Here is a 26,729-nt window from a genome sequence, read left to right as displayed (position 1 = left end):
TCAGGCTGTGAGTTCGCCGATGCTCCTCCTCCATTGGCAGACAGAGTAAAGGAACAGACACACCCCTTCTTGGACTGGCGAATCAGCTGGCGGGGGCTGGGTGGAGGGGTGGGCTCGAGCCTTGTGGGTCTTGGTGGGAGTGTGAGGTGGGGAGGGTGTGTGTGTTGGGGACTCAATCCCTGGCCGGGGTTTAGTGAGGGGGGGCCTCTGACCCCTCCCAGTGGAGGGGAGTGGGGTAGAGGGGGGAGGAGTGGAGGAGGATGGAGGGGTGGAGCCAGAAGGAGGGGTGGAGCCAGATGGAGGGGTAGAGCCAGAAGGAGGGGTAGAAGGCTGAGAGATACTCTCTCCTCTCTGGAACTTCCCCAGTCTCCTCACTGCTAACATCATCTTCTTTTGGTGGCCTGAGAGAGAGAAAGAGAGAGAGAGAGAGAGACACAAACAGAGAGAGCGAGAGAGAAAGAGAGAGAGAGACAGAGCGAGAGCGAGAGAGACACAGCGAGAGGTTGAGAGAGACAGAGACAGAGCGAGAGAGAGACACAGAGAGAGGCCGTTAGACTGATGATGTCTATCTCCTACCAGCTTGGTGATGTCTATCTCCTACCAGCTTGGTGATGTCTATCTCCTACCAGCTTGGTGATGTCTATCTCCTACCAGCTTGGTGATGTCTAAACCATCCCTCTAAAATTGAAGGTGTTCCTCGGGTGTTTGGAGTCTTGATATTGCTTTAATACATGGTACCCTTAGAACATCTCTGATAATCTGTCTCTCTGTGTCCTTTAATATATCTCTGATAATCTGTCTCTCTGTGTCCTTTAATATATCTCTGATAATCTGTCTCTCTATGTCCTTTAATATATCTCTGATAATCTGTCTCCTTTAGAACATCTCTGATAATCTGTCTCTCTATGTCCTTTAATATATCTCTGATAATCTGTCTCTCTGTGTCCTTTAATATATCTCTGATAATCTGTCTCCTTTAGAACATCTCTGATAATCTGTCTCTCTGTGTCCTTTAGAACATCTCTGATAATCTGTCTCTCTGTGTCCTTTAATATATCTCTGATAATCTGTCTCTCTGTGTCCTTTAGAACATCTCTGATTATCTGTCTCTCTGTGTCCTTTAGAACATCTCTGATAATCTGTCTCTCTGTGTCCTTTAATATATCTCTGATAATCTGTCTCTCTGTGTCCTTTAGAACATCTCTGATAATCTGTCTCTCTGTGTCCTTTAATATATCTCTGATAATCTGTCTCCCTGTGTCCTTTAATATATCTCTGATAATCTGTCTCTCTGTGTCCTTTAATATATCTCTGATAATCTGTCTCTCTGTGTCCTTTAATATATCTCTGATAATCTGTCTCTCTGTGTCCTTTAAAACATCTCTGATAATCTGTCTCTCTGTGTCCTTTAATATATCTCTGATAATCTGTCTCTCTGTGTCCTTTAATATATCTCTGATTATCTGTCTCTCTGTGTCCTTTAATATATCTCTGATAATCTGTCTCTCTGTGTCCTTTAATATATCTCTGATAATCTGTCTCTCTGTGTCCTTTAATATATCTTTGATAATCTGTCTCCTTTAAAACATCTCTGATAATCTGTCTCTCTGTGTCCTTTAATATATCTCTGATAATCTGTCTCTCTGTGTCCTTTAGAACATCTCTGATAATCTGTCTCTCTGTGTCCTTTAATATATCTCTGATAATCTGTCTCTCTGTGTCCTTTAATATATCTCTGATAATCTGTCTCCTTTAAAACATCTCTGATAATCTGTCTCTCTGTGTCCTTTAATATATCTCTGATAATCTGTCTCTCTGTGTCCTTTAATATATCTCTGATAATCTGTCTCTCTGTGTCCTTTAGAACATCTCTGATAATCTGTCTCTCTGTGTCCTTTAATATATCTCTGATAATCTGTCTCTCTGTGTCCTTTAATATATCTCTGATTATCTGTCTCTCTGTGTCCTTTAGAACATCTCTGATAATCTGTCTCTCTGTGTCCTTTAATATATCTCTGATAATCTGTCTCTCTGTGTCCTTTAGAACATCTCTGATTATCTGTCTCTCTGTGTCCTTTAGAACATCTCTGATTATCTGTCTCTCTGTGTCCTTTAATATATCTCTGATAATCTGTCTCTCTGTGTCCTTTAATATATCTCTGATAATCTGTCTCTCTGTGTCCTTTAAAACATCTCTGATAATCTGTCTCTCTGTGTCCTTTAATATATCTCTGATAATCTGTCTCTCTGTGTCCTTTAATATATCTCTGATAATCTGTCTCTCTGTGTCCTTTAATATATCTCTGATAATCTGTCTCTCTGTGTCCTTTAATATATCTCTGATAATCTGTCTCTCTGTGTCCTTTAATATATCTCTGATAATCTGTCTCCTTTAAAACATCTCTGATAATCTGTCTCTCTGTGTCCTTTAATATATCTCTGATAATCTGTCTCTCTGTGTCCTTTAATATATCTCTGATAATCTGTCTCTCTGTGTCCTTTAGAACATCTCTGATTATCTGTCTCTCTGTGTCCTTTAGAACATCTCTGATAATCTGTCTCTCTGTGTCCTTTAATATATCTCTGATAATCTGTCTCTCTGTGTCCTTTAATATATATCTGATAATCTGTCTCTCTGTGTCCTTTAATATATCTCTGATAATCTGTCTCCTTTAAAACATCTCTGATAATCTGTCTCTCTGTGTCCTTTAATATATCTCTGATAATATGTCTCTCTGTGTCCTTTAGAACATCTCTGATTATCTGTCTCTCTGTGTCCTTTAGAACATCTCTGATAATCTGTCTCTCTGTGTCCTTTAATATATCTCTGATAATCTGTCTCTCTGTGTCCTTTAGAACATCTCTGATAATCTGTCTCTCTGTGTCCTTTAATATATCTCTGATAATCTGTCTCCCTGTGTCCTTTAATATATCTCTGATAATCTGTCTCTCTGTGTCCTTTAATATATCTCTGATAATCTGTCTCTCTGTGTCCTTTAATATATCTCTGATAATCTGTCTCTCTGTGTCCTTTAAAACATCTCTGATAATCTGTCTCTCTGTGTCCTTTAATATATCTCTGATAATCTGTCTCTCTGTGTCCTTTAATATATCTCTGATTATCTGTCTCTCTGTGTCCTTTAATATATCTCTGATAATCTGTCTCTCTGTGTCCTTTAATATATCTCTGATAATCTGTCTCTCTGTGTCCTTTAATATATCTTTGATAATCTGTCTCCTTTAAAACATCTCTGATAATCTGTCTCTCTGTGTCCTTTAATATATCTCTGATAATCTGTCTCTCTGTGTCCTTTAGAACATCTCTGATAATCTGTCTCTCTGTGTCCTTTAATATATCTCTGATAATCTGTCTCTCTGTGTCCTTTAATATATCTCTGATAATCTGTCTCCTTTAAAACATCTCTGATAATCTGTCTCTCTGTGTCCTTTAATATATCTCTGATAATCTGTCTCTCTGTGTCCTTTAATATATCTCTGATAATCTGTCTCTCTGTGTCCTTTAGAACATCTCTGATAATCTGTCTCTCTGTGTCCTTTAATATATCTCTGATAATCTGTCTCTCTGTGTCCTTTAATATATCTCTGATTATCTGTCTCTCTGTGTCCTTTAGAACATCTCTGATAATCTGTCTCTCTGTGTCCTTTAATATATCTCTGATAATCTGTCTCTCTGTGTCCTTTAGAACATCTCTGATTATCTGTCTCTCTGTGTCCTTTAGAACATCTCTGATTATCTGTCTCTCTGTGTCCTTTAATATATCTCTGATAATCTGTCTCTCTGTGTCCTTTAATATATCTCTGATAATCTGTCTCTCTGTGTCCTTTAAAACATCTCTGATAATCTGTCTCTCTGTGTCCTTTAATATATCTCTGATAATCTGTCTCTCTGTGTCCTTTAATATATCTCTGATAATCTGTCTCTCTGTGTCCTTTAATATATCTCTGATAATCTGTCTCTCTGTGTCCTTTAATATATCTCTGATAATCTGTCTCTCTGTGTCCTTTAATATATCTCTGATAATCTGTCTCCTTTAAAACATCTCTGATAATCTGTCTCTCTGTGTCCTTTAATATATCTCTGATAATCTGTCTCTCTGTGTCCTTTAATATATCTCTGATAATCTGTCTCTCTGTGTCCTTTAGAACATCTCTGATTATCTGTCTCTCTGTGTCCTTTAGAACATCTCTGATAATCTGTCTTTCTGTGTCCTTTAATATATCTCTGATAATCTGTCTCTCTGTGTCCTTTAATATATATCTGATAATCTGTCTCTCTGTGTCCTTTAATATATCTCTGATAATCTGTCTCTCTGTGTCCTTTAATATATCTCTGATAATCTGTCTCTCTGTGTCCTTTAGAACATCTCTGATTATCTGTCTCTCTGTGTCCTTTAGAACATCTCTGATAATCTGTCTCTCTGTGTCCTTTAATATATCTCTGATAATCTGTCTCTCTGTGTCCTTTAATATATATCTGATAATCTGTCTCCTTTAAAACATCTCTGATAATCTGTCTCTCTGTGTCCTTTAATATATCTCTGATAATCTGTCTCCTTTAGAACATCTCTGATAATCTGTCTCTCTGTGTCTTTTAATATATCTCTGATAATCTGTCTCTCTGTGTCCTTTAATATATCTCTGATTATCTGTCTCTCTGTGTCCTTTAGAACATCTCTGATAATCTGTCTCTCTGTGTCCTTTAGAACATCTCTGATAATCTGTCTCTCTGTGTCCTTTAATATATCTCTGATAATCTGTCTCTCTGTGTCCTTTAATATATCTCTGATAATCTGTCTCCTTTAAAACATCTCTGATAATCTGTCTCTCTGTGTCCTTTAATATATCTCTGATAATCTGTCTCTCTGTGTCCTTTAATATATCTCTGATAATCTGTCTCTCTGTGTCCTTTAATATATCTCTGATAATCTGTCTCTCTGTGTCCTTTAATATATCTCTGATAATCTGTCTCTCTGTGTCCTTTAATATATCTCTGATAATCTGTCTCCTTTAGAACATCTCTGATAATCTGTCTCTCTGTGTCCTTTAATATATCTATGATAATCTGTCTCTCTGTGTCCTTTAATATATCTCTGATTATCTGTCTCTCTGTGTCCTTTAGAACATCTCTGATAATCTGTCTCTCTGTGTCCTTTAGAACATCTCTGATAATCTGTCTCTCTGTGTCCTTTAATATATCTCTGATAATCTGTCTCTCTGTGTCCTTTAATATATCTCTGATAATCTGTCTCTCTGTGTCCTTTAATATATCTCTGATAATCTGTCTCTCTATGTCCTTTAATATATCTCTGATAATCTGTCTCTCTGTGTCCTTTAGAACATCTCTGATAATCTGTCTCTCTGTGTCCTTTAGAACATCTCTGATAATCTGTCTCTCTGTGTCCTTTAATATATCTCTGATTATCTGTCTCTCTGTGTCCTTTAGAACATCTCTGATAATCTGTCTCTCTGTGTCCTTTAATATATCTCTGATAATCTGTCTCTCTGTGTCCTTTAGAACATCTCTGATTATCTGTCTCTCTGTGTCCTTTAGAACATCTCTGATTATCTGTCTCTCTGTGTCCTTTAATATATCTCTGATAATCTGTCTCTCTGTGTCCTTTAATATATCTCTGATAATCTGTCTCTCTGTGTCCTTTAAAACATCTCTGATAATCTGTCTCTCTGTGTCCTTTAATATATCTCTGATAATCTGTCTCTCTGTGTCCTTTAATATATCTCTGATAATCTGTCTCTCTGTGTCCTTTAATATATCTCTGATAATCTGTCTCTCTGTGTCCTTTAATATATCTCTGATAATCTGTCTCTCTGTGTCCTTTAATATATCTCTGATAATCTGTCTCCTTTAAAACATCTCTGATAATCTGTCTCTCTGTGTCCTTTAATATATCTCTGATAATCTGTCTCTCTGTGTCCTTTAATATATCTCTGATAATCTGTCTCTCTGTGTCCTTTAGAACATCTCTGATTATCTGTCTCTCTGTGTCCTTTAGAACATCTCTGATAATCTGTCTCTCTGTGTCCTTTAATATATCTCTGATAATCTGTCTCTCTGTGTCCTTTAATATATATCTGATAATCTGTCTCTCTGTGTCCTTTAATATATCTCTGATAATCTGTCTCCTTTAAAACATCTCTGATAATCTGTCTCTCTGTGTCCTTTAATATATCTCTGATAATCTGTCTCTCTGTGTCCTTTAGAACATCTCTGATTATCTGTCTCTCTGTGTCCTTTAGAACATCTCTGATAATCTGTCTCTCTGTGTCCTTTAATATATCTCTGATAATCTGTCTCTCTGTGTCCTTTAGAACATCTCTGATAATCTGTCTCTCTGTGTCCTTTAATATATCTCTGATAATCTGTCTCCCTGTGTCCTTTAATATATCTCTGATAATCTGTCTCTCTGTGTCCTTTAATATATCTCTGATAATCTGTCTCTCTGTGTCCTTTAATATATCTCTGATAATCTGTCTCTCTGTGTCCTTTAAGACATCTCTGATAATCTGTCTCTCTGTGTCCTTTAATATATCTCTGATAATCTGTCTCTCTGTGTCCTTTAATATATCTCTGATTATCTGTCTCTCTGTGTCCTTTAATATATCTCTGATAATCTGTCTCTCTGTGTCCTTTAATATATCTCTGATAATCTGTCTCTCTGTGTCCTTTAATATATCTTTGATAATCTGTCTCCTTTAAAACATCTCTGATAATCTGTCTCTCTGTGTCCTTTAATATATCTCTGATAATCTGTCTCTCTGTGTCCTTTAGAACATCTCTGATAATCTGTCTCTCTGTGTCCTTTAATATATCTCTGATAATCTGTCTCTCTGTGTCCTTTAATATATCTCTGATAATCTGTCTCCTTTAAAACATCTCTGATAATCTGTCTCTCTGTGTCCTTTAATATATCTCTGATAATCTGTCTCTCTGTGTCCTTTAATATATCTCTGATAATCTGTCTCTCTGTGTCCTTTAGAACATCTCTGATAATCTGTCTCTCTGTGTCCTTTAATATATCTCTGATAATCTGTCTCTCTGTGTCCTTTAATATATCTCTGATTATCTGTCTCTCTGTGTCCTTTAGAACATCTCTGATAATCTGTCTCTCTGTGTCCTTTAATATATCTCTGATAATCTGTCTCTCTGTGTCCTTTAGAACATCTCTGATTATCTGTCTCTCTGTGTCCTTTAGAACATCTCTGATTATCTGTCTCTCTGTGTCCTTTAATATATCTCTGATAATCTGTCTCTCTGTGTCCTTTAATATATCTCTGATAATCTGTCTCTCTGTGTCCTTTAAAACATCTCTGATAATCTGTCTCTCTGTGTCCTTTAATATATCTCTGATAATCTGTCTCTCTGTGTCCTTTAATATATCTCTGATAATCTGTCTCTCTGTGTCCTTTAATATATCTCTGATAATCTGTCTCTCTGTGTCCTTTAATATATCTCTGATAATCTGTCTCTCTGTGTCCTTTAATATATCTCTGATAATCTGTCTCCTTTAAAACATCTCTGATAATCTGTCTCTCTGTGTCCTTTAATATATCTCTGATAATCTGTCTCTCTGTGTCCTTTAATATATCTCTGATAATCTGTCTCTCTGTGTCCTTTAGAACATCTCTGATTATCTGTCTCTCTGTGTCCTTTAGAACATCTCTGATAATCTGTCTCTCTGTGTCCTTTAATATATCTCTGATAATCTGTCTCTCTGTGTCCTTTAATATATATCTGATAATCTGTCTCTCTGTGTCCTTTAATATATCTCTGATAATCTGTCTCCTTTAAAACATCTCTGATAATCTGTCTCTCTGTGTCCTTTAATATATCTCTGATAATCTGTCTCTCTGTGTCCTTTAATATATCTCTGATAATCTGTCTCCTTTAAAACATCTCTGATAATCTGTCTCTCTGTGTCCTTTAATATATCTCTGATAATCTGTCTCTCTGTGTCCTTTAATATATCTCTGATAATCTGTCTCTCTGTGTCCTTTAGAACATCTCTGATTATCTGTCTCTCTGTGTCCTTTAGAACATCTCTGATAATCTGTCTCTCTGTGTCCTTTAATATATCTCTGATAATCTGTCTCTCTGTGTCCTTTAATATATATCTGATAATCTGTCTCCTTTAAAACATCTCTGATAATCTGTCTCTCTGTGTCCTTTAATATATCTCTGATAATCTGTCTCCTTTAGAACATCTCTGATAATCTGTCTCTCTGTGTCTTTTAATATATCTCTGATAATCTGTCTCTCTGTGTCCTTTAATATATCTCTGATTATCTGTCTCTCTGTGTCCTTTAGAACATCTCTGATAATCTGTCTCTCTGTGTCCTTTAGAACATCTCTGATAATCTGTCTCTCTGTGTCCTTTAATATATCTCTGATAATCTGTCTCTCTGTGTCCTTTAATATATCTCTGATAATCTGTCTCCTTTAAAACATCTCTGATAATCTGTCTCTCTGTGTCCTTTAATATATCTCTGATAATCTGTCTCTCTGTGTCCTTTAATATATCTCTGATAATCTGTCTCTCTGTGTCCTTTAATATATCTCTGATAATCTGTCTCTCTGTGTCCTTTAATATATCTCTGATAATCTGTCTCTCTGTGTCCTTTAATATATCTCTGATAATCTGTCTCCTTTAGAACATCTCTGATAATCTGTCTCTCTGTGTCCTTTAATATATCTCTGATAATCTGTCTCTCTGTGTCCTTTAATATATCTCTGATTATCTGTCTCTCTGTGTCCTTTAGAACATCTCTGATAATCTGTCTCTCTGTGTCCTTTAGAACATCTCTGATAATCTGTCTCTCTGTGTCCTTTAATATATCTCTGATAATCTGTCTCTCTGTGTCCTTTAATATATCTCTGATAATCTGTCTCTCTGTGTCCTTTAATATATCTCTGATAATCTGTCTCTCTATGTCCTTTAATATATCTCTGATAATCTGTCTCTCTGTGTCCTTTAGAACATCTCTGATAATCTGTCTCCCTGTGTCCATGTATCTAGAACCTTTCAAGCTACCCAGCTTGGTGATGTCTATCTCCTACCAGCTTGGTGATGTCTATCTCCTACCAGCTTGGTGATGTCTATCTCCTACCAGCTTGGCGATGTCTATCTCCTACCAGCTTGGTGATGTCTATCTCCTACCAGCTTGGTGATGTCTATAAGGAATACCTAGGATAGGATAAAGTAATCCTTCTCACCCCCCCCCCCTTAAAAGATTTAGATGCACTATTGTAAAGTGACTGTTCCACTGGATGTCTTAAGGTGAATGCACCAATTTGTAAGTCGCTCTGGATAAGAGCGTCTGCTAAATGACTTAAATGTAATGTAATGTCTATCTCCTACCAGCTTGGTGATGTCTATCTCCTACCAGCTTGGTGATGTCTATCTCCTACCAGCTTGGTGATGTCTATCTCCTACCAGCTTGGTGAAGTCTATCTCCTACCAGCTTGGTGATGTCTATCTCCTACCAGCTTGGTGATGTCTATCTCCTACCAGCTTGGTGATGTCTATCTCCCGTGTGTCCTACCCAGCTTGGTGATGCCAATCTCCTACCAGCTTGGTGATGTCTATCTCCTACCAGCTTGGTGATGTCTATCTCCTACCAGCTTGGTGATGTCTATCTCCTACCAGCTTGGTGATGTCTATCTCCTACCAGCTTGGCGATGTCTATCTCCTACCAGCTTGGCGATGTCTATCTCCTACCAGTTTGGTGATGTCTATCTCCTACCAGCTTGGTGATGTCTATCTCCTACCAGCTTGGTGATGTCTATAAGGAATACCTAGGATAGGATAAAGTAATCCTTCTCATCCCCCCCCCTTAAAAGATTTAGATGCACTATTGTAAAGTGACTGTTCCACTGGATGTCTTAAGGTGAATGCACCAATTTGTAAGTCGCTCTGGATAAGAGCGTCTGCTAAATGACTTAAATGTAATGTAATGTCTATCTCCTACCAGCTTGGTGATGTCTATCTCCTACCAGCTTGGTGAAGTCTATCTCCTACCAGCTTGGTGATGTCTATCTCCTACCAGCTTGGTGATGTCTATCTCCTACCAGCTTGGTGATGTCTATCTCCTACCAGCTTGGCGATGTCTATCTCCTACCAGCTTGGCGATGTCTATCTCCTACCAGCTTGGTGATGTCTATCTCCTACCAGCTTGGTGATGTCTATCTCCCGTGTGTCCTACCCAGCTTGGTGATGCCAATCTCCTACCAGCTTGGTGATGTCTATCTCCTACCAGCTTGGTGATGTCTATCTCCTACCAGCTTGGTGATGTCTATCTCCCGTGTGTCCTACCCAGCTTGGTGATGTCTATCTCCTACCAGCTTGGTGATGTCTATCTCCTACCAGCTTGGTGATGTCTATCTCCTACCAGCTTGGTGATGTCTATCTCCCGTGTGTCCTACCCAGCTTGGTGATGCCAATCTCCTTCAGGTCCTCCCAGCTGATCTCAGTGATGAAGTCGATGTTGTCATATCCATTTTGCACCAGAACCTGGTAGTACTGGTTCAGCCCAATCGCTGACAACCACTCTGCCAGGCTGGCCTATACACACACACACACACACACACACACACACACACACACACACACACACACACACACACACACACACACACACACACACACACACACACACACACACACACACACACACACACACACACACACACACACACACACACACACACACACAGATATTAGGACATATACACATGTGTTCATATGTATTTAGTATGATTACTCAAATGTATAATATTGGTAATATCCTCATTAATATCAGTATCATTAATATCAGTATGGCCCAGAATATCCTCATTAATATTTGTATGGCCCAGAGTATCCTCATTAATATTGGTATGCCCCAGAGTATCCTCATTAATATTGGTATGGCTCAGAGTATGCTCATTAATATTGGCCCAGAGTATCCTCATTAATATTGGTATGGCCCAGAGTATCCTCATTAATATTGGTATGGCCCAGAGTATCCTCATTGATATTGGTATGGCCCAGAGTATCCTCATTAATATCAGTATGGCCCAGTGTATCCTCATTAATATTGGTATGGCCCAGAGTATCCTCATTAATATTGGTGTGGCCCAGAGTATCCTCATTAATATTGGTATGGCCCAGAGTATCCTCATTAATATTGGTATGGCCCAGAGTATCCTCATTAATATTGGTATGGCCCAGAGTATCCTCATTAATATTGGTATGGCCCAGAGTATCCTCATTAATATTGATATGGCCCAGAGTATCCTCATTAATATTGGTATGGCCCAGAGTATCCTCATTAATATTGGTATGGCCCAGAGTATCCTCATTAATATTGGTATGGCCCAGAGTATCCTCACTAATATTGGTATGGCCCAGAGTATCCTCATTAATATTGGTATGGCCCAGAGTATCCTCATTAATATTGGTATGGCCCAGAGTATCCTCATTAATATTGGTATGGCCCAGAGTATCCTCATTAATATTGGTATGGCCCAGAGTATCCTCATTAATATTGGTATGGCCCAGAGTATCCTCATTAATATTGGTATGGCCCAGAGTATCCTCATTAATATTGATATGGCCCAGAGTATCCTCATTAATATTGGTATGGCCCGGAATATCCTCATTAATATTGGTATGGCCCAGAATATCCTCATTAATATTGGTATGGCCCAGAATATCCTCATTAATATTGGTATGGCCCAGAGTATCCTCATTAATATTGGTATGGCCCAGAATATCCTCATTAATATTGGTATGGCCCAGAGTATCCTCATTAATATTGGTATGGCCCAGAGTATCCTCATTAATATTGGTATGGACCAGAATATCCTCATTAATATTGGTATGGCCCAGAGTATCCTCATTAATATTGGTATGGCCCAGAGTATCCTCATTAATATTGGTATGGCCCAGAGTATCCTCATTAATATTGGTATGGCCCAGAGTATCCTCATTAATATTGGTATGGCCCAGAGTATCCTCATTAATATTGGTATGCCCCAGAGTATCCTCATTAATATTGGTATGGCCCAGTGTATCCTCATTAATATTGGCCCAGAGTATCCTCATTAATATTGGTACGGCCCAGAGTATCCTTATTAATATTGGCCCAGAGTATCCTCATTAATATTGGTATGGCCCAGAGTATCCTCATTAATATTGGTATGGCCCAGAGTATCCTCATTAATATTGGTATGGCCCAGTGTATCCTCATTAATATTGGTATGGCCCAGAATATCCTCATTAATATTGGTATGGCCCAGAATATCCTCATTAATATTGGTATGGCCCAGAGTATCCTCATTAATATTGGTATGGCCCAGAATATCCTCATTAATATTGGTATGGCCCAGAGTATCCTCATTAATATTGGTATGGCCCAGAGTATCCTCATTAATATTGGTATGGACCAGAATATCCTCATTAATATTGGTATGGCCCAGAGTATCCTCATTAATATTGGTATGGCCCAGAGTATCCTCATTAATATTGGTATGGCCCAGAGTATCCTCATTAATATTGGTATGGCCCAGAGTATCCTCATTAATATTGGTATGGCCCAGAGTATCCTCATTAATATTGGTATGCCCCAGAGTATCCTCATTAATATTGGTATGGCCCAGTGTATCCTCATTAATATTGGCCCAGAGTATCCTCATTAATATTGGTACGGCCCAGAGTATCCTTATTAATATTGGCCCAGAGTATCCTCATTAATATTGGTATGGCCCAGAGTATCCTCATTAATATTGGTATGGCCCAGAGTATCCTCATTAATATTGGTATGGCCCAGTGTATCCTCATTAATATTGGTATGGCCCAGAGTATCCTCATTAATATTGGTGTGGCCCAAAGTATCCTCATTAATATTGGTATGGCCCAGAGTATCCTCATTAATATTGGTATGCCCCAGAGTATCCTCATTAATATTGGTATGGCTCAGAGTATCCTCATTAATATTGGCCCAGAGTATCCTCATTAATATTGGTATGGCCCAGAGTATCCTCATTAATATTGGTATGGCCCAGAGTATCCTCATTAATATTGGTATGGCCCAGTGTATCCTCATTAATATTGGTATGGCCCAGAGTATCCTCATTAATATTGGTGTGGCCCAGAGTATCCTCATTAATATTGGTATGGCCCAGAGTATCCTCATTAATATTGGTATGGCCCAGAGTATCCTCATTAATATTGGTATGGCCCAGAGTATCCTCATTAATATTGGTATGGCCCAGAGTATCCTCATTAATATTGGTATGGCCCAGAGTATCCTCATTAATATTGGTATGGCCCATGGAGTCTTCAACGTGTGTCTTCAGACATATTGTGTCTGTAAAGGCTCGGAATGTGTTCTTACTGGTTTGTGGTCAGGTAGCCAGTCACCAGACGGCAGTTTGCTGATCTCTGATGTCATCTTCTTACGATGGCCTGGTTTAGTTACACCGATCGCTGTCAGGTCCTGCACACACACACACACACACACACACACACACACACACACACACACACACACACACACACACACACACACACACACACACACACACACACACACACACACACACACACACACACACACACACACACACACACACACACACACACACACACACACACACACAGTTAACACACGCTCATCCTCTCTCACACCTCACTGATGTACATGAATAAACATTAGCTTTATGCAAATGAAGCGGTAAATAATAGTGATGCGTGATTGGCAGACAACTCAGAGTGGGTCAGAGGTCACAGAGACAGGAGGGTCATGATGACATCACCAGGTCAGGGGTCAGGAGGAGGCCACGCCCCCACAGATAGGACATACGGGATGCCGGGGTAGAGGTTGGGATGACACGTGGTGTAGGGGTCAGAGGTCATCTTACCTCGGGGGTCATGTGGCCTATGGTGTCTAGGTCATAGCCAGCGGTGAGGAGGTGAGTGGTGTAGAACTGCAGCTGACACTCAGTCAACCAGGTCACTACTGCCTCACTCTAGAACACAGAACACTCTCATTGTTCTAGAACATACACTCAGCTCTACACTGTAGAACACACACTCAGCTCTAGAACACACACACAGCTCTAGAACAATCTAGAACACACACAGCTCTACACTGTAGAACACACACTCAGCTCGAGAACACTGTAGAACACACACTCAGCTCTACACTGTAGGACATACACTCAGCTCTACACTGTAGGACATACACTCAGCTCTACACTGTAGAACACATACTCAGATCTAGAACACTGTAGAACACACACTCAGCTCTAGAACACACACTCAGCTCTACACTGTAGAACACATACTCAGATCTAGAACACTGTAGAACACACAATCAGCTCTAGAAAACACACTCAGCTCTACACTGTAGGACATACACTCAGCTCTACACTGTAGGACACATACTCAGATCTAGAACACTGTAGAACACACACTCAGCTCTAGAACACACACTCAGCTCTAGAACAATCTAGAACACACACAGCTCTACACTGTAGAACACACACTCAGCTCTAGAACACTGTAGAACACACACTCAGGTCTAGAACACTGTAGAACACACACTCAGCTCTAGAACAATCTAGAACACACACTCAGCTCTAGAACACTATAGAACACACACAGCTCTACACTGTAGAACACACACTCTGCTATAGAACACTGTAGAATACACAATCAGCTCTAGAACACTGTAGACACACACTCAGCTCTAGAACAATCTAGAACACACACTCAGCTCTAGAACACTATAGAACACACACAGCTATACACTGTAGAACACACACTCTGCTCTAGAACACTGTAGAACACACACTCAACTATAGAACACACATTTAGCTCTAGAACACTCTAGAACACACACTCAGCTCCACACTGTAGAACACACACTCAGCTCTACATTGCAGAACACACACTCTGCTCTAGAACACTGTAGAACACACACTCAACTATAGAACACACATTTAGCTCTAGAACACTCTAGAACACACACTCAGCTCCACACTGTAGAACACACACTCAGCTCTACATTGTAGAACACACACTGAAGACTAGAACTATCAGCATTCTCAGAGCTCTTCAGCCGAACACTCTCATCGTTCTAGAACACAGAATATTCTCAGAGCTCTAGAACATAGATACCAGAGTTCTAGAACAGGGTGGGGGAGGGAGGAGGGAGTCCAGAGGCTCTGTATGTCTCTGTGAGGTCAGGTGACACAGCTCAGCTCAGTGATTGGTTGTTAGGGTTAGACTGACATCCTTTACCCCCAGGGGGCAGTAGAGATGCCATCTAACCAGGGGGAGAACAACTGCCGCCTCTCGTTGAAGCCACGGAGGTTCAAGCCCGACCGCAGTATTGCAGGCCTTGTTAGTAGAAAACACTTATAGTGAACGGAAAAATGGCAATCTTCATTTTTAAAAATTATCACGGTACCAAATATTGCTTCTAATACACCAGAAGTATGTCCTTGAACCGGTTATTAAGAAATTGTACACACAGCATAAGTTGTAAGGGTAATTGTAGCTGCTAATGGCAGCTTGCAGTACCCTGGTCGGCCTTCAACTGGAGTTACTCAATGAGAGGGGTCACTTACTGAATGAGGACTAACTGCACATGTTCTGTATCCATGAGACTCTAGTTCAGGAAGTGAAAAAACCCTGTTCTTCAAATACGTTACTGACTCTTCCCATAGGATGGGGTCACATGATCGATGGCTTTGTCCATTCTTTTTACAGTCATTGCATCTAACTACATCTTTCTGATGGGACGTTAAACGGGTGTCCTGACTCTCTGTGGTCACTAAAGATCCCATGGCTCTTATTGTTAGAGTAGGGGTGTCCTGACTCTCTTATTGTTAGAGTAGGGGTGTCCTGACTCTCTTATTGTTAGAGTAGGGGTGTCCTGTCTCTCTTATTGTTAGAGTAGGGGGTGTTAACCACGGTGTCCTGACTCTCTTATTGTTAGAGTAGGGGTGTCCTGACTCTCTTATTGTTAGAGTAGGGGGTGTTAACCACAGTGTCCTGACTCTCTTATTGTTAGAGTAGGGGGTGTTAACCACGGTGTCCTGTCTCTCTTATTGTTAGAGTAGGGGTGTTAACCACGGTGTCCTGTCTCTCTTATTGTTAGAGTAGGGGTGTCCTGACTCTCTTATTGTTAGAGTAGGGGTGTCCTGACTCTCTTATTGTTAGAGTAGGGGGTGTCCTGTCTCTCTTATTGTTAGAGTAGGGGTGTTAACCACGGTGTCCTGACTCTCTTATTGTTAGAGTAGGGGGTGTCCTGTCTCTCTTATTGTTAGAGTAGGGGTGTTAACCACGGTGTCCCGACTCTCTTATTGTTAGAGTAGGGGTGTCCTGACTCTCTTATTGTTAGAGTAGGGGTGTTAACCACGGTGTCCTGTCTCTCTTATTGTTAGAGTAGGGGTGTCCTGACTCTCTTATTGTTAGAGTAGGGGGTGTTAACCATGGTGTCCTGACTCTCTTATTGTTAGAGTAGGGGTGTTAACCACGGTGTCCTGACTCTCTTATTGTTAGAGTAGGGGGTGTCCTGACTCTCTTATTGTTAGAGTAGGGGTGTCCTGACTCTCTTATTGTTAGAGTAGGGGTGTTAACCACGGTGTCCTGACTCTCTTATTGTTAGAGTAGGGGTGTTAACCACGGTGTCCTGACTCTCTTATTGTTAGAGTAGGGGTGTCCTGACTCTCTTATTGTTAGAGTAGGGGTGTCCTGACTCTCTTATTGTTAGAGTAGGGGTGTTAACCACGGTGTCCTGACTCTCTTATTGTTAGAGTAGGGGTGTTAACCACGGTGTCCTGACTCTCTTATTGTTAGAGTAGGGGTGTTAACCACGGTGTCCTGACTCTCTTATTGTTAGAGTAGGGGGTGTTAACCACGGTGTCCTGACTCTCTTATTGTTAGAGTAGGGGTGTTAACCACAGTGTCCTGACTCTCTTATTGTTAGAGTAGGGGGTGTTAACCACGGTGTCCTGTCTCTCTTATTGTTAGAGTAGGGGTGTTAACCACGGTGTCCTGACTCTCTTATTGTTAGAGTAGGGGTGTTAACCACGGTGTCCTGACTCTCTTATTGTTAGAGTAGGGGTGTCCTGACTCTCTTATTGTTAGAGTAGGGGTGTCCTGACTCTCTTATTGTTAGAGTAGGGGTGTTAACCACGGTGTCCTGTCTCTCTTATTGTTAGAGTAGGGGTGTTAACCACGGTGTCCTGTCTCTCTTATTGTTAGAGTAGGGGTGTCCTGACTCTCTTATTGTTAGAGTAGGGGTGTCCTGACTCTCTTATTGTTAGAGTAGGGGTGTCCTGACTCTCTTATTGTTAGAGTAGGGGTGTTAACCACGGTGTCCTGACTCTCTTATTGTTAGAGTAGGGGTGTTAACCACGGTGTCCTGACTCTCTTATTGTTAGAGTAGGGGTGTTAACCACGGTGTCCTGACTCTCTTATTGTTAGAGTAGGGGGTGTTAACCACGGTGTCCTGACTCTCTTATTGTTAGAGTAGGGGTGTTAACCACAGTGTCCTGACTCTCTTATTGTTAGAGTAGGGGGTGTTAACCACGGTGTCCTGTCTCTCTTATTGTTAGAGTAGGGGTGTTAACCACGGTGTCCTGACTCTCTTATTGTTAGAGTAGGGGTGTCCTGACTCTCTTATTGTTAGAGTAGGGGTGTCCTGACTCTCTTATTGTTAGAGTAGGGGTGTTAACCACGGTGTCCTGTCTCTCTTATTGTTAGAGTAGGGGTGTTAACCACGGTGTCCTGTCTCTCTTATTGTTAGAGTAGGGGTGTCCTGACTCTCTTATTGTTAGAGTAGGGGTGTCCTGACTCTCTTATTGTTAGAGTAGGGGTGTCCTGACTCTCTTATTGTTAGAGTAGGGGTGTTAACCACGGTGTCCTGACTCTCTTATTGTTAGAGTAGGGGGTGTTAACCACGGTGTCCTGACTCTCTTATTGTTAGAGTAGGGGTGTCCTGTCTCTCTTATTGTTAGAGTAGGGGTGTCCTGACTCTCTTATTGTTAGAGTAGGGGTGTTAACCACGGTGTCCTGACTCTCTTATTGTTAGAGTAGGGGGTGTCCTGTCTCTCTTATTGTTAGAGTAGGGGTGTTAACCATGGTGTCCTGTCTCTCTTATTGTTAGAGTAGGGGTGTCCTGACTCTCTTATTGTTAGAGTAGGGGGTGTTAACCACGGTGTCCTGACTCTCTTATTGTTAGAGTAGGGGTGTTAACCACGGTGTCCTGACTCTCTTATTGTTAGAGTAGGGGGTGTCCTGACTCTCTTATTGTTAGAGTAGGGGTGTCCTGACTCTCTTATTGTTAGAGTAGGGGTGTCCTGACTCTCTTATTGTTAGAGTAGGGGTGTTAACCACGGTGTCCTGACTCTATTATTGTTAGAGTAGGGGGTGTTAACCACGGTGTCCTGTCTCTCTTATTGTTAGAGTAGGGGTGTCCTGACTCTCTTATTGTTAGAGTAGGGGTGTCCTGACTCTCTTATTGTTAGAGTAGGGGTGTTAACCACGGTGTCCTGACTCTCTTATTGTTAGAGTAGGGGTGTTAACCACGGTGTCCTGACTCACTTATTGTTAGAGTAGGGGTGTCCTGACTCTCTTATTGTTAGAGTAGGGGTGTCCTGACTCTCTTATTGTTAGAGTAGGGGTGTTAACCACGGTGTCCTGACTCTCTTATTGTTAGAGTAGGGGTGTTAACCACGGTGTCCTGACTCTCTTATTGTTAGAGTAGGGGTGTTAACCACGGTGTCCTGACTCTCTTATTGTTAGAGTAGGGTGTCCTGACTCTCTTATTGTTAGAGTAGGGGTGTCCTGACTCTCTTATTGTTAGAGTAGGGGTGTTAACCACGGTGTCCTGACTCTCTTATTGTTAGAGTAGGGGTGTTAACCACGGTGTCCTGACTCTCTTATTGTTAGAGTAGGGGTGTTAACCACGGTGTCCCGACTCTCTTATTGTTAGAGTAGGGGTGTTAACCACGGTGTCCTGACTCTCTTATTGTTAGAGTAGGGGTGTCCTGTCTCTCTTATTGTTAGAGTAGGGGTGTCCTGTCTCTCTTATTGATAGAGTAGGGGTGTTAACCACGGTGTCCTGACTCTCTTATTGTTAGAGTAGGGGTGTTAACCACAGTGTCCTGTCTCTCTTATTGTTAGAGTAGGGGTGTCCTGACTCTCTTATTGTTAGAGTAGGGGTGTCCTGTCTCTCTTATTGTTAGAGTAGGGGTGTTAACCACGGTGTCCTGACTCTCTTATTGTTAGAGTAGGGGTGTTAACCACGGTGTCCTGACTCTCTTATTGTTAGAGTAGGGGGTGTTAACCACGGTGTCCTGTCTCTCTTATTGTTAGAGTAGGGGTGTTAACCACGGTGTCCTGTCTCTCTTATTGTTAGAGTAGGGGGTGTTAACCACGGTGTCCTGTCTCTCTTATTGTTAGAGTAGGGGGTGTTAACCACGGTGTCCTGACTCTCTTATTGTTAGAGTAGGGGTGTCCTGTCTCTCTTATTGTTAGAGTAGGGGGTGTTAACCACGGTGTCCTGACTCTCTTATTGTTAGAGTAGGGGTGTCCTGTCTCTCTTATTGTTAGAGTAGGGGTGTCCTGACTCTCTTATTGTTAGAGTAGGGGGTGTTAACCACTGTGTCCTGACTCTCTTATTGTTAGAGTAGGGGGTGTTAACCACGGTGTCCTGACTCTCTTATTGTTAGAGTAGGGGGTGTTAACCACGGTGTCCTGACTCTCTTATTGTTAGAGTAGGGGTGTCCTGACTCTCTTATTGTTAGAGTAGGGGTGTTAACCACGGTGTCCTGACTCTCTTATTGTTAGAGTAAGGGTGTCCTGACTCTCTTATTGTTAGAGTAGGGGTGTTAACCACGGTGTCCTGTCTCTCTTATTGTTAGAGTAGGGGTGTTAACCACGGTGTCCTGACTCTCTTATTGTTAGAGTAAGGGTGTCCTGACTCTCTTATTGTTAGTGTAGGGGTGTTAACCACGGTGTCCTGACTCTCTTATTGTTAGAGTAGGGGTGTCCAGTCTCTCTTATTGTTAGAGTAGGGGTGTCCTGACTCTCTTATTGTTAGAGTAGGGGTGTTAACCACGGTGTCCTGACTCTCTTATTGTTAGAGTAGGGGTGTCCTGTCTCTCTTATTGTTAGAGTAGGGGGTGTTAACCACGGTGTCCTGACTCTCTTATTGTTAGAGTAGGGGTGTTAATAACGGTGTCCTGTCTCTCTTATTGTTAGAGTAGGGGTGTTAACCACGGTGTCCTGACTCTCTTATTGTTAGAGTAGGGGTGTTAACCACGGTGTCCTGTCTCTCTTATTGTTAGAGTAGGGGTGTCCTGTCTCTCTTATTGTTAGAGTAGGGGTGTTAACCACGGTGTCCTGACTCTCTTATTGTTAGAGTAGGGGTGTCCTGACTCTCTTATTGTTAGAGTAGGGGTGTCCTGACTCTCTTATTGTTAGAGTAGGGGTGTCCTGACTCTCTTATTGTTAGAGTAGGGGGTGTTAACCACGGTGTCCTGTCTCTCTTATTGTTAGAGTAGGGGGTGTTAACCACGGTGTCCTGACTCTCTTATTATTAGAGTAGGGGGTGTCCTGACTCTCTTATTGTTAGAGTAGGGGTGTCCTGACTCTCTTATTGTTAGAGTAGGGGTGTTAACCACGGTGTCCTGACTCTCTTATTGTTAGAGTAGGGGTGTTAACCACAGTGTCCTGTCTCTCTTATTGTTAGAGTAGGGGTGTCCTGTCTCTCTTATTGTTAGAGTAGGGGTGTCCTGACTCTCTTATTGTTAGAGTAGGGGTGTTAACCACGGTGTCCTGTCTCTCTTATTGTTAGAGTAGGGGTGTCCTGTCTCTCTTATTGTTAGAGTAGGGGTGTCCTGACTCTCTTATTGTTAGAGTAGGGGTGTTAACCACGGTGTCCTGACTCTCTTATTGTTAGAGTAGGGGTGTTAACCACGGTGTCCTGACTCTCTTATTGTTAGAGTAGGGGGTGTCCTGACTCTCTTATTGTTAGAGTAGGGGTGTCCTGACTCTCTTATTGTTAGAGTAGGGGTGTTAACCACGGTGTCCTGACTCTCTTATTGTTAGAGTAGGGGGTGTCCTGACTCTCTTATTGTTAGAGTAGGGGTGTCCTGACTCTCTTATTGTTAGAGTAAGGGTGTCCTGACTCTCTTATTGTTAGAGTAGGGGTGTTAACCACGGTGTCCTGTCTCTCTTATTGTTAGAGTAGGGGTGTTAACCACGGTGTCCTGACTCTCTTATTGTTAGAGTAAGGGTGTCCTGACTCTCTTATTGTTAGTGTAGGGGTGTTAACCACGGTGTCCTGACTCTCTTATTGTTAGAGTAGGGGTGTCCAGTCTCTCTTATTGTTAGAGTAGGGGTGTCCTGACTCTCTTATTGTTAGAGTAGGGGTGTTAACCACGGTGTCCTGACTCTCTTATTGTTAGAGTAGGGTGTCCTGTCTCTCTTATTGTTAGAGTAGGGGTGTTAACCACGGTGTCCTGACTCTCTTATTGTTAGAGTAGGGGTGTTAATAACCTGTCTCTCTTATTGTTAGAGTAGGGGTGTTAACCACGGTGTCCTGACTCTCTTATTGTTAGAGTAGGGGTGTTAACCACGGTGTCCTGTCTCTCTTATTGTTAGAGTAGGGGTGTCCTGTCTCTCTTATTGTTAGAGTAGGGGTGTTAACCACGGTGTCCTGACTCTCTTATTGTTAGAGTAGGGGTGTCCTGACTCTCTTATTGTTAGAGTAGGGGTGTCCTGACTCTCTTATTGTTAGAGTAGGGGTGTCCTGACTCTCTTATTGTTAGAGTAGGGGGTGTTAACCACGGTGTCCTGTCTCTCTTATTGTTAGAGTAGGGGGTGTTAACCACGGTGTCCTGACTCTCTTATTATTAGAGTAGGGGGTGTCCTGACTCTCTTATTGTTAGAGTAGGGTGTCCTGACTCTCTTATTGTTAGAGTAGGGGTGTTAACCACGGTGTCCTGACTCTCTTATTGTTAGAGTAGGGGTGTTAACCACAGTGTCCTGTCTCTCTTATTGTTAGAGTAGGGGTGTCCTGTCTCTCTTATTGTTAGAGTAGGGGTGTCCTGACTCTCTTATTGTTAGAGTAGGGGTGTTAACCACGGTGTCCTGTCTCTCTTATTGTTAGAGTAGGGGTGTCCTGTCTCTCTTATTGTTAGAGTAGGGGTGTCCTGACTCTCTTATTGTTAGAGTAGGGGTGTTAACCACGGTGTCCTGACTCTCTTATTGTTAGAGTAGGGGTGTTAACCACGGTGTCCTGACTCTCTTATTGTTAGAGTAGGGGGTGTCCTGACTCTCTTATTGTTAGAGTAGGGGTGTCCTGACTCTCTTATTGTTAGAGTAGGGGTGTTAACCACGGTGTCCTGACTCTCTTATTGTTAGAGTAGGGGGTGTCCTGACTCTCTTATTGTTAGAGTAGGGGTGTCCTGACTCTCTTATTGTTAGAGTAGGGGTGTCCTGACTCTCTTATTGTTAGAGTAGGGGTGTTAACCACGGTGTCCTGACTCTCTTATTGTTAGAGCAGGGGGTGTTAACCACGGTGTCCTGACTCTCTTATTGTTAGAGTAGGGGTGTCCTGACTCTCTTATTGTTAGAGTAGGGGTGTCCTGACTCTCTTATTGTTAGAGTAGGGGTGTTAACCACGGTGTCCTGACTCTCTTATTGTTAGAGTAGGGGTGTTAACCACGGTGTCCTGACTCTCTTATTGTTAGAGTAGGGGTGTCCTGACTCTCTTATTGTTAGAGTGGGGTGTCCTGACTCTCTTATTGTTAGAGTAGGGGTGTTAACCACGGTGTCCTGACTCTCTTATTGTTAGAGTAGGGGTGTTAACCACGGTGTCCTGACTCTCTTATTGTTAGAGTAGGGGTGTTAACCACGGTGTCCTGACTCTCTTATTGTTAGAGTAGGGGTGTCCTGACTCTCTTATTGTTAGAGTAGGGGTGTCCTGACTCTCTTATTGTTAGAGTAGGGGTGTTAACCACGGTGTCCTGACTCTCTTATTGTTAGAGTAGGGGTGTCCTGTCTCTCTTATTGTTAGAGTAGGGGTGTCCTGACTCTCTTATTGTTAGAGTAGGGGTGTTAACCACGGTGTCCTGACTCTCTTATTGTTAGAGTAGGGGTGTTAACCACGGTGTCCTGACTCTCTTATTGTTAGAGTAGGGGTGTTAACCACGGTGTCCTGACTCTCTTATTGTTAGAGTAGGGGTGTTAACCACGGTGTCCTGACTCTCTTATTGTTAGAGTAGGGGTGTCCTGACTCTCTTATTGTTAGAGTAGGGGTGTCCTGACTCTCTTATTGTTAGAGTAGGGGTGTTAACCACGGTGTCCTGACTCTCTTATTGTTAGAGTAGGGGTGTCCTGTCTCTCTTATTGTTAGAGTAGGGGTGTCCTGTCTCTCTTATTGATAGAGTAGTGGTGTTCACCACGGTGTCCTGACTCTCTTATTGTTAGAGTAGGGGTGTTAACCACGGTGTCCTGTCTCTCTTATTGTTAGAGTAGGGGTGTCCTGACTCTCTTATTGTTAGAGTAGGGGTGTCCTGTCTCTCTTATTGTTAGAGTAGGGGTGTTAACCACGGTGTCCTGACTCTCTTATTGTTAGAGTAGGGGTGTTAACCACGGTGTCCTGACTCTCTTATTGTTAGAGTAGGGGGTGTTAACCACGGTGTCCTGTCTCTCTTATTGTTAGAGTAGGGGTGTTAACCACGGTGTCCTGTCTCTCTTATTGTTAGAGTAGGGGGTGTTAACCACGGTGTCCTGACTCTCTTATTGTTAGAGTAGGGGTGTCCTGTCTCTCTTATTGTTAGAGTAGGGGGTGTTAACCACGGTGTCCTGACTCTCTTATTGTTAGAGTAGGGGTGTCCTGACTCTCTTATTGTTAGAGTAGGGGTGTCCTGACTCTCTTATTTTTAGAGTAGGGGGTGTTAACCACGGTGTCCTGACTCTCTTATTGTTAGAGTAGGGGTGTTAACCACGGTGTCCTGACTCTCTTATTGATAGAGTAGTGGTGTTCACCACGGTGTCCTGACTCTCTTATTGTTAGAGTAGGGGTGTTAACCACGGTGTCCTGTCTCTCTTATTGTTAGAGTAGGGGTGTCCTGACTCTCTTATTGTTAGAGTAGGGGTGTCCTGTCTCTCTTATTGTTAGAGTAGGGGTGTTAACCACGGTGTCCTGACTCTCTTATTGTTAGAGTAGGGGTGTTAACCACGGTGTCCTGACTCTCTTATTGTTAGAGTAGGGGGTGTTAACCACGGTGTCCTGTCTCTCTTATTGTTAGAGTAGGGGTGTTAACCACGGTGTCCTGACTCTCTTATTGTTAGAGTAGGGGTGTCCTGACTCTCTTATTGTTAGAGTAGGGGGTGTTAACCACGGTGTCCTGACTCTCTTATTGTTAGAGTAGGGGGTGTTAACCACGGTGTCCTGACTCTCTTATTGTTAGAGTAGGGGTGTCCTGTCTCTCTTATTGTTAGAGTAGGGGTGTCCTGACTCTCTTATTGTTAGAGTAGGGGGTGTTAACCACGGTGTCCTGACTCTCTTATTGTTAGAGTAGGGGGTGTTAACCACGGTGTCCTGACTCTCTTATTGTTAGAGTAGGGGGTGTTAACCACGGTGTCCTGACTCTCTTATTGTTAGAGTAGGGGTGTCCTGACTCTCTTATTGTTAGAGTAGGGTTGTTAACCACGGTGTCCTGACTCTCTTATTGTTAGAGTAAGGGTGTCCTGACTCTCTTATTGTTAGAGTAGGGGTGTTAACCACGGTGTCCTGACTCTCTTATTGTTAGAGTAGGGGTGTCCTGTCTCTCTTATTGTTAGAGTAGGGGTGTTAACCACGGTGTCCCGACTCTCTTATTGTTAGAGTAGGGGTGTCCAGTCTCTCTTATTGTTAGAGTAGGGGTGTCCTGACTCTCTTATTGTTAGAGTAGGGGTGTTAACCACGGTGTCCTGACTCTCTTATTGTTAGAGTAGGGGTGTCCTGTCTCTCTTATTGTTAGAGTAGGGGTGTTAACCACGGTGTCCTGACTCTCTTATTGTTAGAGTAGGGGTGTTAACCACGGTGTCCTGACTCTCTTATTGTTAGAGTAGGGGTGTTAACCACGGTGTCCTGACTCTCTTATTGTTAGAGTAGGGGTGTCCTGACTCTCTTATTGTTAGAGTAGGGGTGTTAACCACGGTGTCCTGACTCTCTTATTGTTAGAGTAGGGGTGTTAACCACGGTGTCCTGACTCTCTTATTGTTAGAGTAGGGGTGTCCTGACTCTCTTATTGTTAGAGTAGGGGGTGTTAACCACGGTGTCCTGACTCTCTTATTGTTAGAGTAGGGGTGTCCTGACTCTCTTATTGTTAGAGTAGGGGTGTTAACCACGGTGTCCTGACTCTCTTATTGTTAGAGTAGGGGTGTCCTGACTCTCTTATTGTTAGAGTAGGGGTGTTAACCACGGTGTCCTGACTCTCTTATTGTTAGAGTAGGGGGTGTTAACCATGGCTTCCTCTGTGATACGTCCTGAGAACAAATATCCAGCGAACAGCAACACATTCAGACAAACAGGCACACACACAGACACACAGACACACACACACACAGACACACAGACACACAGACACACACACACACAGCCACACAGACACACACACACAAAGCGAACAGCAACACATTCCAAGCCACTGAATGATGGAGGGAAGCTTCAGGAAGCAGAAACAATAAACTGAAACAGCAAAAAAAAAGACAACACACACAAACTCACACACACACACACACACACACACACACACACACACACACACACACACACACACACACACACACACACACACACACACACACACACACACACACACACACACACACACACACACACACACACACACACACACACACACACAGACCTCACCTTCACATCTGCCTCTGCTTTGCGATCAAAGGAGCGCTGTTCTTGAGGAGGACAACCAGATGGACTCTTAGCAGCAGCTAAAAGAAACACAGACAGTCAGTCAGACAGTCAGTCAGTCAGTCAGACAGTTAGACAGTCAGTCAGTCAGTCAGTCAGTCAAAGGAGCGTTGTTCTTGAGGAGGACAACCAGATGGACTCTTAGCAGCAGCTAAAAGAAACACAGACAGTCAGTCAGACAGTCAGTCAGTCAGTCAGACAGTTAGACAGTCAGTCAGTCAGTCAGTCAAAGGAGCGTTGTTCTTGAGGAGGACAACCAGATGGACTCTTAGCAGCAGCTAAAAGAAACACAGACAGTCAGTCAGACAGTCAGTCAGTCAGACAGTCAGTCAGTTAGACAGTCAGTCAGTCAGTTAGACAGTCAGTTAGACAGTCAGTCAGTCAGTTAGACAGTCAGTCAGTTAGACAGTCAGTCAGTCAGTCAGTTAGACAGTCAGTCAGTCAGTCAGTCAGTTAGTCAGTTAGACAGTCAGTCAGTCAGACAGTCAGTCAGTCAGTTAGTCAGTCAGTCAGTTAGTCAGTCAGTCAGTTAGACAGTCAGACAGTCAGTCAGTTAGACAGTCAGTCAGTCAGTCAGTCAGACAGTTAGACAGTCAGTCAGTCAGTCAGTCAAAGGAGCGTTGTTCTTGAGGAGGACAACCAGATGGACTCTTAGCAGCAGCTAAAAGAAACACAGACAGTCAGTCAGTCAGTCAGTCAGTCAGTCA

General features: G+C 42.1%; 1 protein-coding gene across 1 annotated transcript; it reads right to left on the bottom strand.

Annotated features, from left to right (window-relative positions):
• LOC124028202 (caskin-1-like) lies at positions 1-26,042 on the bottom strand (the record flags this gene model as incomplete). The annotated part of the gene is made up of 5 exons (XM_046340312.1): positions 1-401; positions 10,460-10,598; positions 13,414-13,515; positions 13,940-14,047; positions 25,966-26,042. Coding segments are annotated over 5 exons (827 nt in total), but the record flags the coding sequence as incomplete, so codon positions are not given.
• Between the last annotated feature and the right edge of the window lie 687 nt (positions 26,043-26,729).

Source organism: Oncorhynchus gorbuscha, unplaced genomic scaffold (assembly GCF_021184085.1).
Source record: "Oncorhynchus gorbuscha isolate QuinsamMale2020 ecotype Even-year unplaced genomic scaffold, OgorEven_v1.0 Un_scaffold_3840, whole genome shotgun sequence".
NCBI lineage: Eukaryota > Metazoa > Chordata > Actinopteri > Salmoniformes > Salmonidae > Oncorhynchus > Oncorhynchus gorbuscha.
The sequence above is the reverse complement of the archived record's forward strand: the minus strand, read 5'-3'. Positions and strand labels throughout refer to the sequence as shown.